Here is a 12,181-nt window from a genome sequence, read left to right as displayed (position 1 = left end):
ATCAGGGTTCTCCTTCACTGCTGTCCGGCTGCCAGCTTTAATTACTTCTCAGCAGATGTTTCCCAAAGAAGGTGAATAAGAAGAAGGTGCAGAAGATTTAGCCAAGCAAACGGGTATGTAAGGCTGCACAAAGAAGGGGGGAGGAGCGCGAATATAATTGTCTAAACTGGATCTACTCAGGACAATAAAAAGTAAAGCCACAGCAGAGAAATGTTATCTCTTAAGACGAGATACTTACCGTGTAATGCTGAACAACTTAAGACCTTTCATAAAAGGAGGATTTATCGCTGGGCTGCTGGATTACTTAAGGCTAGGTGCATGTGTGTGTTACATGTTGTATAATCACTTCATTTTTTTGTGAAGAGGACATTTGGAAAACTCCCTTTTAAAGACAGGCTGATGGATGGATAGTCGTTTGCAGAGAATATTGATGAACATTTTGACATTTCACTTGTTGAACAGGCTGCTCCTGCAGAATTTAAACAGGAAACACTCACCGGATCAGCAGGGCCACAGAACTCCCTGAAGGTCTTTGGTGCGTCTGTGCCATGAATCTCCAGGGCCATGCAGGGTCCAGAGCACAGCTCGGTCACCATGTTCTGCGGGAACCAAGCGGAGTTAAAACCCACCTAGTGCTATTGTTTTGGAGTGACACTGTGTACTTATATTATTATATTATATTTATAAACATAAGACTTCCTGCTAAGTTTAGAAAATATGTTTCTATAATTTGATTCCAGATATTGGTCGCACTCATCCTCCTTGTGCTTGCTGCTGTGGGTGAATATTATCAGGTGTCCAAAAACACTCCCGTGAGTGCACGTTTGATATGGACCATGAGAATCGTTTCATTTTTGCTGCCACACATGCATCACAAGGCTGACACTAAAGACGTATCGCTGACTTAACAGCAGTATCTGACGCTATTGGCGCCATTATTACATAATGTCTCCTATCAGCTCCTATCAGTTCATTTTACACAAACTAATGACGTAAACAACTAAGATTACTAATCATCTGTATGCATTACTAATATACATTCAGTAAAAATAAATATTTACTCAAGTTCAACATTCAGTTTGTTTATTAATGATGATTATCATAAAATGTGTGTTGGTTTTTTTTTGTTAACTTAGATCAGTTTACATACTCATTATAGCAACAATCAAAAACTGAGCTTCAAATATGGGCTGCTGGCTGGGAATCTGACACGCCTTGTTACTCTCTGAGGACCTTATGACTTCCTTATCGCACAGAATTTGTGTTGGTGTCATCAAAAGTAGCAAGGGGCAGGGCAGTGATTCTAGGGCTTCCTGTGAGGGCACAACAAGGCAGTGTTTATACTCACAGGATACTCTGTGACGATGCCGTTGTAGACTTCATAGAACTCTTCGGCGTTCACCCGGTCCATGTTGAACTGCGAGGAAAAATTATTAGACATGAAAAACAAGTAGGAAATTACAAATGGAGATAACACTCCAGGAAATGACAGATGAAAAATAAAAGGATACAGACAAGAAAAATTTAGCTTTAATCAAATGGACAGACTTCACTCAGTTAGGATGCTCTGTGCTTATCTTCTGTTACTTTCTGACTCTGTGTATGATGCCGTACCCAAGTACTCCTGGGAAAACACCTGTATAATTTTGCTCATTGCAGACGCTTGGTAAGAATGTCTCCTCTCTGCTTGTGTTTAACATCGCATCTATTTGATTGCAAATTCAGATCAAGGATTTTAGCAGAAAATCTTGTTTCCTGGAATTCTTTTTCCACTTATCAGGGACCTGTTATTTTCATTTCCAGGTCCATATTTTTACGACTTAGGCTCTTCTAGAATAGCTCTGCATGATTCACAGTTCAGCTTGTCTGAAACAAGCAGTTTTAGCTTCCTTTAAGAATGCTTTCTGTCCCCATCTTTATTGACAAAGTACTGTATGTGTGCACAGGCCTTATTACTTTAAACTCTGGTATATTTCATATGAACATCTACCATTACCACTAATTTGCATGAGGACCAGTGGAAGACGATTTACCATCTGAAGAGCTGAGATCTCAAATCCAGCAGCGGATATGGAGTTCAGGATCTTCCCAGCCAGACCTGTGGATATATCAGAACAGTTCATATCTGCAATCTTCTATAATCTTTCTGTCAAGTTTACCCAGGCTGATAAGTGAAGTGTATAGTGGGGCAATAAAACCTGGAGTGAGATCCAAAACAAACAGCCTCTGCAGCAGCAGTCATGATTACCTGATTAATATTCTGAAGTTAAGAGTTATTATTAGTAAACGTGCAGTGAAGCCATCATAAAGCTTCTGTCCATACTCGAGTGTTTATTTTGCAGTGATCTCAGTTTTTCCTTTGCATTGAGATTGTGTTATGAGCATCCCGTTAGTGGAAAAATGATTTTCTTCCTGACAGCCTACTATTTAGAAAAAGGTGCACGTCTCATTGCAGCCATCTATTACTGTAAAATCTGGCAGAGCTGCAGTGACAGTGAAGGTCAGACTGATGCAGACACATAACTGAATGAGGGCGCCAGTCCCATAATCTCAGTCTGACTTCCTGATAAAATGTCGTCTGTGTGCTTGTCAGACCGGACTTTCCATTAACTCTAAACGCCACCGTGTGGATTCATGACTTGCACTTTTGGCATCGATGAGTCTCCTTCAGTCCAGTTGTGAGGGAAGGAAGCAGCTCCCGCGTCCTCTGTGCCCTCCCCAGGCAGCAGCCGGTTCAGGATCGGCACATGCTCTCAGCAGCTGGTGCTGTTGCTAGGAGATCATATTCTGGGTGCCTGGCAACAGTAGCTTCTCTGTTCCAGTCATGTCTGAGTCACCACTTCCTTCATCACTGATGTGATTGGCTGAGTCCTTCCTTCAAATGTAGCTGTCACGTCAATTAGCCTTTTAAGTGATCCCCGAGGGATCGGGGCTGTTTGGGCACTGATGATCTCAGTTTGGTCTCAGCTGCAGCAGCAGAACATGGACGGATGAACAATTTTCTAAATTCAGTTTAATAAAATTCTTAATTATTCTAAGTGTTAATTAAAAAAAAGGGGGGGGGGGACATATAACTTTAAAAGTTGCATTTTTGAAATTTAACACAAATAATTTACAGGACAATATGCACTTACAGGCCAAATTCAATTATCCTTACGGATGATGCTATAGGATAAATGTCTTTGTGGTTTTCTATTAAAATGTATTTTGGAGTTTTACATTTTTTTGAATTTGATTTTTTTAATCTCAAGAAATAAAAGGAAGCTGAACTAACAACACTAAACTTCGGTGTTCAAAATTACTTACTATTATTCTTTATTTTATAACCAATTTCTGATCCTGAACTAGTTTCATATCTCATTGTTAGTTGGAAATCTGAAAAATAAAAAAGTAAACTGTCAGATGATCAAAGCGAATTAATGAAATTGCAAAGGAAAGGTACTGAAGACACTTAAAAACCAAAACTATATAAGCTGAAGTCGACTAAAGTTACATTTAACAGAAAGACACAAACAAAACATATAAACAAAAACATTTTAATAATTCTCTCTCTCTCTCATTTCTGTTCAGGCCTCTGGTAGAGCACCTGAGCGCATAATTATTGCTATTATCCACATATTTTCAAATTTACTGACTAACCGGAAAGAAGAAAAAAAAGCAGTAAGAAGCATTATTATTTTTTGATTAAGACGCCAAATTTAGGGCTGTCAACGTTAATGCGTTAACCCGTCATCATGATTAAAATTTTTAACACAATTAACCCATCTGGAGTGCAGAATGGACAAACTTTGGACAAACTGCCTGAAATGCGTTGACAGAGACATTTCAGGGATTAGATGGGTTAGTTGCATTAAAAATTTTAATCATGTTAATTGTGATGACGTGTTAATGTTGACAGCCCTAGCCAAATTACAGTTATTTATGCTAATCCTGAACAGAAAACTAACTTTTCAGGGTTCACTGTCATACTTGATTAATATCTGACTTCTCAAACACTTCCAGTGTCCCAGCTAATATTTGGGTATAAGTAATGAGGTAACCAGAGAAGTTTCGAACACATTCCTAAAATTTGTATGTTTTCCTTTTTTATGACAGATGATCTAATAAAGTTGGAAAGCACTGTACAGATCGTATATCAATATATCAATAAATATACTGATACACATATTTAGATACAGTGTACGTGTCCAGCAGTTTTCCCCCATTCTTTTAAATGCATTTCACTGCTTTATGACTATCTTACTCAGCTCTACATAACTGTTCAATATCTGTTGCTACAAAAAATGATTTGACTTCAACAAATGCAGACCTGATTTTGAGGCGACTGCCCCTTTAAATATCAGAAAACAAATGAGCGAAAAAAAAGTTATTGTGCCTACAGCACAGCTTTCCCAGCATTATGTCAGCAAATACCTGCTAAGCCACCAAACCACAATGAGCACAGAGAAATTTGTGGCTGGACTTTGTGAGATTGTGCAAGATCCTCCTTAAATAAAGATAAACAGTCTGTACTGTAACAACGTAAAACAAAAAGTTCTTGAAAGCTAAACAGAGTGAAAACTGCCTAAATAACAGAGCAGAGGTACCAGGGTTAACCCTAACCCTTCTTTTTTTTACCCAAACAATAAATAAATAAGAGTATAACACAGGGGAGAGCTTTTTAAAATAATTAAAGTGGACTTAATTACAACAGCATCAATGTGTACAGTCAGCACTAAATGAGCAGCTCCATCATAAGCCACAAGTCTTCATTCACACATACTTCACATCTGAGGTCATTTACTGCAGCAGCAGATTGTGAGATTAACAGTTGCTCAACGAAACCCTAAAGAAACCAAAGAAAGCCTGAGTGCAAGTTATGCAAGTTTTTTTTTCTTCTATTTCACGCGTTCTCTCTCACGCATGTTTCACAACATTTGAACAAGTCACAGCAGGGAGACCACAGGTGTAACGTTAACAATGGCACCATTCCCTTTAGGTGTGGCAGGAAGTCATACAAGAGAGCAGCATGCAATTCAGCAGGGTGTTGGCGCACACACACACAAACACACACGTGTGTGCGTTTTAAAAATGTCCCCCAAGGAGAATGGTCTGCACTGTGGAATAAAACATCTCTTAACCAGAAACACTACGTTCCTCTCACCAACCCTCTAGGCCACAACATCAGAGTTTTACTGACCTGTGGAAAAAAACAGGAATCCAATTTTCTTAACTTGAGAAAAATGTACTTGTTGCACCCAGGTTCAGTCTGTCTCAGTCTTCTTGTTCCTCAACTCATCCTTGCTGTTTTAAACCATCTTGCTGGGTTTAACATCTTATCTGCACTTGAAATCAATTTTACAGTCTCCATGCATCTCTTTCTGTTTTTCCATTAATGTAAAAAGTACCGACAGCAGGAAAGATGTGTTTGCAAGACTTTACAGGTGGAAGCCTAACTGTGAAGTTTAGAAATGCCGTCACTGGAAAGGCCATGAGCTGGTCAAACAGCCCCATGCCACAGGTGGTTAACCTGTGCCTTAACAGAACGCAGTTTCAGTCTGGTCCACAACAGTAAGTGTAAGTAAGATAAGGTATACTTACTTTACTACTACTTGGGGAAAATATAACTAAGACTTTGTTCTGGGACTTCTAGAGAAAGCAGCAACACAGAACAGATCATCAATGACAGCTGGGGTGGAGGTGGGTTGCAAAGCAGTTTGCAGTTGCAGTACTTACTGAGTACAAATTAAAGCGCCTTAAATAACACGCCACACACAACGTTAGCCAGTTAGATTTATAGAAAGGTATCAGCTGATGTGGACTGGCACTGAGATCAGCTGATCTGCTCAGATTGTGGGAGAGCTGTGCGGTGCCTGAACTAACACTATCCTTGGTTAATGGTATTATTTTTGCTGTTCCAGAAAAAATTTTAGAAAAAATATAACCTGTAATGGAAATGGATTTTTAACCCAGCTCAAACATTTTACGTTTTGTTTAATCAGATTTGGGTGGAATTTTTCTTTTAGGAAGGTGCTCAGTTTAGCCTGAAATAACTGTCAACACGGCTGTCTAGTGGCAGGATTTGTTTCTAGAAGGACTTTGTTATAACTAAGGCTGAAAGGAATGCCATTATTGGTTACTTGCATTTACAGCAATAACAGGGAGCCTGGTCCAATCTGATACTAAACAAATGACCACTGAGGACAAACACTTGAGGCTAAATGAGGAATAAATTGAATTAATTCATGAGGGACCCCAGTGAGCTTGTTTACTCTAATGCACAGCGCTCCAGGACAACGAGCCCAGGTCTCTCCTCAATCAACAACTCTGTGTATGCATACTTCAGCTCTTATCCAGAGAATTTCAGATTTCACAGGTCAGAGCTCCAGAGGCATGCACTGTGAAAAGGGATCAGGGCAGGGATTTGGAAAAATCCAAATCCAAATGTGGTAACCACGCAGTGCCTCCTTGTGACACAAGCACAATAACAGTCATGCATGGAATGAGTGTCAACCAACAGTACTCTTGTGCAAGTATTTATGGTAAAACTGATTATTTAGATCAGTGGTTTCCAAACTGTGTTCATCGAGGTTGAAAACTCAGGACTGCTGTGGGACTTTGTGACAACTATATATTATTTCAACTTCTCAAAAAATAACAACTTCATTGTTAGTATTTATAAAAATCCTTCAAAAGAGAATCAACAGTCTGTCTGCGCAGCTGTAAGGCAGAGGGAATTATGACACATGAAAGGTCCTGACTATTAGTGAGAAGGTTAATGTCACAGGAGTCAGTTCCTTGTGTTGGGGGAACCAAAAGGGAACACCAGTGCAGGTGACCCTACAATTAAATACAATAAGAAAGAAAACCACTGCAAAAGCTACATGTGTCAACATCACGTCAAACTAGCTAAAAAGGCACTCCCTCAGAGAGAAACCTTTTAAAAGATTTCCCAGAACCAAAAGCTTCAGACCTCTTTGTCTTTTTTGTAAGAGCGATTGGAGGTAAGGTATGAGGAGGAGCCAGAGCACAAACTAAACAAACCCTCAAAAAAACAACAAAAAAAACCAAAGCTGTAAGTTGGGTAGGAGGCGCATGAAAGGGGGCACACACGCTTTCCTAAATACTTCACACTTTATATAAACAGAACATGGTGAAAATAAATGACAGAGAAAATGTCAAGTCTGTCTTCACTGACTTTCTCATCCAATGGATGGACTCCAACTCCAACCATGTTTAACTGGAGTTTGTGACAGAAGTTTTTGTTCTGTTCTGCAGCCTGAGTGAACCCGGCAAACTGGCACCTGAACCAGATACAGAGATTAAGCTAGCAAACTTCCAGTTAGTGGATGACTTGTTCTACCTCAACCTACTGGTAGGGAAACGGGAAGAGCTGAACAAGGATTGCCCAATAGTAAATTCTCAAATGATAAAATAAAATGAAATAAATAAATAAATGTCACACATTATACCTGAGCTCTATGTGAGGGAAACCCTGAATAAAAGATAAAAGCAAAATGTGTTATTTTATTAATAGCAAATGTTAGCCAGGTTTTTCTTTATATAGTCTGACTATTATTGATTGACTATAGTCTGACTATTAGATTAATTTAAGTAAATTAACTAAGTTAACTCTAAGATCTGGAGGCAATCAGGCTGCCTGAATATTAGTACTTACGCTGATATTTCAGGTTTCAGTGGTGTTAAATGTTCTAAACATTGGTTGTTTTTCTATTTTAGGCTTCAGCTCATGTACACTGGTCTAATTATTTTTGGTATTTTTGCTGTGTAACTAGTCAATGCTGATTGTTCTGCTGTTTGTCTTAGCCAGGACATGCTTGCAAAAGACATTTTTAATCTCAAGAGTCATTTTATCCTGAAAATAAAGAAATAAAATAAAGATCTATGCTCTACATACAGTAACAAAACAGAAAAAGAGTCAACTTATGGGTTTGTTTGCAATTTGTATTGTTACCTTCTTTCAGTCTTGCAGGCCTGTATTTTATTTTATAAAATAAAAACATTGTAAGTCATATGCTGAAAGGCAGCATGAACACGGGTTCAGTCCCCCCCGGACTGTTTCCAGTGTGCTATCTCAACTTGGGCTTTCTCTATTGCCCCGTCAAATAAAGGCTGAAAAAATGCCCCCAGCAAAAAAAGACTTAAACTTTTTTTAAGTTTAAGTCTATTCTGAAGAAGTCTGCCACATCTAACCAAATTCATGGATTTTAACATGTTTCAGCACTTTTTGTGAGCTGATGAATTTGTGGCTAACTGCTTGTATCCAATTCAGTCTGCTGAAATTTTGCTGTGGTGTGTGATTTGGTTCACCTTCAGGTGCAGCTACTGTTAGTAATTTGTGTTCTCCTTACCTTCGGATATGGCGTGGGGTTTGATGATGCAGCATGTGCAGTCCGTAAAGGCGGCTGTGTTAGAGGGACCGTGACCAATTGTGGAAGGGAAGAAAAATTCAGTTTCCTAACAAGAATAAAAACACTTTGATCACGTCTGGGCTACCAGGGCACATGTGAGGATGAATAAAGTCTGGAGGTCACAGAGTAACATCCTCACTCTCGCTGCTGCAGCGGGTGAGTCAGAGCCATGCCCGACATTTTTGATGCCATCTGTTCCAAATTGGGCACGGACGCTCTGTGGCGCCTCCCTCCGCGCCACAGCAGGGTCTGAAGTTCCCAAGAGCCCCCTCCAGATAGACATGGCCTCATCACCCATCAGCTCCATGGCAACCACCGGGCCAGAGGACATAAACTGCACTAGGTTACTGCGAAATGGAGCAACGTGTTTGTTTACATTTACTGTTAGGATTACTTTGAATAATATTTTTTTGCTATCAGATATCTTTTCTACTGAAATTTGAGGCATCATTCACCGGGGCACTCACTTAAAGAACGGCTTGCCTTGATGTTCAGTGTAAAAGTCAGCTGCCTGGCTCCTGCAACGCAAGAAACCCATAAAACAATGAGTAAATGAGCAGAAAAATGACGCTGTTTACTGACAGAGACATTCATAGAGGTCATCAGTCTTCTTATCTCCCAGCTTTTTATCTGCGGTAATAAACTCATTCTACAATCACACTATTTAAATAAAGTGACATTTTAACATCAACATTAATTTCATGTCCTTGGATTTTGGGAAGTAAATGATGGGCACTCTCTCCCGCCCCCCCCCAACATGATTCCACCAAGGCTAGACATAGAAATTCCACAATTTCAAATGTGTAGGTAATAAGAGTTATGATTAATAAACTGGTACCAATTACAGAAAAATATTCTGAGCGTTTACTACTCAGAAGAGGTTTTTTTTTACAGTACATTTTGCTTAAAATATGCAAATAATTGACCCAGTTATAAGTTCTGCTACTTCTGGGAAGCAAAATTAAATGTAAAACTTCTGAATTTTATTACAGGCAATGCCAAAGGCGGCAGTAAATTCAAACCTTGAGCCTACAGTGGATTAAGTGGAGGATGTTCATGTTAAACATGGTCAAAGTTTCTAATAATGAGGTTAGGGTGTGCACAGCCTAACCTGTGAGCCCTTTGAGACAAAAGGGCTCACAGGGCTGCAGACTGCTGTAAATGCTCACACGGTTTTTCCACTCTTGGATCTGTGTTTTTGAGACATGTCATAAAAAGGGGATATCCTTGGATTTGATGATCTGACTCTACAAATTTAAAGCAGAAGGATGTTTAGATGCAGAAACAGCAGGTTACAGACAAATGCATAGACATAATGCTGTACATAAACCCCAGGTATTTAACTTATACAAATACAAAATAATCAATAAAAAAAAAGGTTAATTTTACGCAGAAGAGTGAACAGATGAGTCAAAGACCACTCATTTTATGTGAGCATTCTCAGAGACTTGAACATAAAGAGAAAGTTGATACCACCGTTGTGATATGACTGTTATCCCGGACTGGGCTTTTAGGTCTTGTTGAGCCATCACAGAAATCCCAGATATGTTCAATGTCTTTGTTGTATAACCCCTGAACTCAAAGTTCACTCAACTTAACAAGCATTATACTTCAAACTGTACTTTCAAATTAAACACAGAAAGATCAGATCAGGGTGAGACTGGGCTAATGTTGTGAGGTCATCCACCTGATAAAATTGCTAGTGTTTAATAAAAATCAGACCTTGTTTGCCTCTTGGCTCGCCATATGTTCCTAATGTGTGTGAGAACGGAGAGCCATCCGTCTGTTTATACAAGGACACTGGCACCAAACAGCCCGTGTTTCCCTCTCCCACAGCTTGTTTGATACTTTCCCACAGTGAGATTATTAGTATTATTATTTTTGGATGTTTGGCAGAGAGGCTGTGACTTTACCACGTGAGCTTTGTCATCTTGGCTTTGGTCACTATCAGGTTGGAGGAGTAGATCAGCTCAAGGATATCTCCGATCTTGGTGACTACGTCTGGCTTTATCAAAGCAAGCGTTCTGGAGACACAGGGAGAGGAGAGGGAAAATAAGAGATGCGATTGGACAGCAGATATCACAGCCAACAGAAGGCTGCACATTAGGACACTCAGGACACAAACAAAATAATGTAGGTACAGTGAATACAAAAAGTCGACACAGTTATAATACCAGGTTTGTGTGATATTCAAGATAAATAATTTGAATTTTTCCACCTTTGATGTGACCTTTAGCCTGTCAAATAAAAAATAAATAAATCTTTTAAGGGGGAAAAAAGTGAAAACTTACAATAAACTGGTAGAATAAACATCCATACCCTCAAACTAACAGATATTTAAAAATCCTCACTAAATTACAGCATTCAGCCTTTTAAGTTCGTGTCATTGCAGCACATTTAGACCTCCACTATTGGCCCACTTTTCCTCACAAAGGAGCTCCAAATCTGTCAAATTGTGAGGGCGCCTTCTCTGCACAGCCCTCTTCAGATACTCCCACAAACCTCTAACTGGATTCAGATCTGGGTTCTGGGTCATTCCAAACGTTTAATCCGACCTTCAGAGGGGTTGTTGTGCTGATAGCTGAAACTCTTCAGCTTTCTAGCGGACATCTGAGGGTTGTGTGCTAACTGACTTGACTAGCTAACTGACTGGTATTTAAAATTGGTCACCTTGACCGAGGCTCCAGTTCCACCTATAGAACCCCTACAGTATTATGCCACCCTCACCGTACTTCACCATGGGGATGGTTTTTTGTGGTCATGGGCAGCGTAGTTTGTGGAATTATGGCCATAAAGTTCAACCTTGTTCTCATCAGACCAAAACACAGCTTCAGACATATGAAAAACACAGTTAATGTTGTCACCTGTGGTGCACAGGAAGTTTCTGTCAGAAATTCTTGCAGCTTGTTTAATGTTCCTGCAGGTCTCTTGGTGTCCTCCCCGACCAGTTTTCGTCTTCCTCCTCTTCAGCATTGATCATCTTTCAACTATCCAGTTGCTGGTGATGTCACTATTGAGCCATATTTTCTCCACTTATCGATGTCCATCTTCACAGTGTCCCGTAGTGCTCTTTGTAGTGCTCCTGTTACTTCTATACTGATCTTTATTGATTTACAGTCACTTCAGAGCATTCACCCTCCCTTACTGTATACTATACTTCATCGTAGATTTCGTTTTAAATAGATAATCTTTATCCGCCCAATATCAACAAAGTCATTTATAACCCAGCACTGGAAACTCTCACTTATAAAAGCATTCAAGCCTTTAATTCAGTACTTTGTTATACAGCTCCATAGGTAAGTCTTTACAGTGTTTGCACACCTGGATTTAGTCTTTCCATATACATTTTATTCTGTGTCTACACAGCTTGTCAACGTTTATAAAAATCACAGATTTCAACACTCAAGCGCAAACAGCTTTGTTGTAATCTCTTCGTGGGTGTTTTTAATGTCTGTCAGCAGGTTACAGTTAAAGGATTTATTTGTAAGGCCATAACTTTCCAAATAGATCAATCGTGTCTACATGGGTAGACACCCCCCCAAATGTAAGTTAGATGAATGATCATACCTTTCTTTTTTGCTGCCGAGTTTGTTTGCTGTGTACTGATCCCCATAATCGATCAGATGTAGCTGTCGTGAGAACACGTTCACTCGATTCCCAATAAATAAGTCCTCCTGATGTATGTCATTGTATTTGGTCCTTCTCAGAAATATCCGCTGGTTCTTTACATCAAACTGTAAAACAGGTATATTTTTCAGAAATGCTAAAGA

The 12,181-nt window shown here is 39.5% G+C and overlaps 1 protein-coding gene across 1 annotated transcript in view; it reads right to left on the bottom strand.

The window, feature by feature from the left end:
* nme7 (NME/NM23 family member 7) overlaps positions 1–12,181 on the bottom strand; it is a 21,110-nt gene that overhangs the window by 7,497 nt on the left and 1,432 nt on the right. Inside the window, exons 2-9 of the mRNA XM_005727277.2 lie at positions 11,979–12,145; positions 10,325–10,435; positions 8,879–8,929; positions 8,551–8,758; positions 8,352–8,457; positions 2,034–2,098; positions 1,349–1,417; positions 498–599 (exon numbers count right to left, since the gene is read on the bottom strand). Of these exons, the coding sequence (XP_005727334.1) occupies positions 498–599; positions 1,349–1,417; positions 2,034–2,098; positions 8,352–8,457; positions 8,551–8,758; positions 8,879–8,929; positions 10,325–10,435; positions 11,979–12,145 (879 nt within the window). The remainder of the gene's footprint in view (positions 1–497; positions 600–1,348; positions 1,418–2,033; positions 2,099–8,351; positions 8,458–8,550; positions 8,759–8,878; positions 8,930–10,324; positions 10,436–11,978; positions 12,146–12,181) is intronic.

The sequence above is a fragment of the Pundamilia nyererei genome, unplaced genomic scaffold (assembly GCF_000239375.1).
Source record: "Pundamilia nyererei isolate P.nyererei 1_Seehausen unplaced genomic scaffold, PunNye1.0 scaffold00023, whole genome shotgun sequence".
Taxonomy (NCBI): Eukaryota; Metazoa; Chordata; class Actinopteri; order Cichliformes; family Cichlidae; genus Pundamilia; species Pundamilia nyererei.
This window is presented reverse-complemented; position numbering and strand designations above follow the sequence as displayed.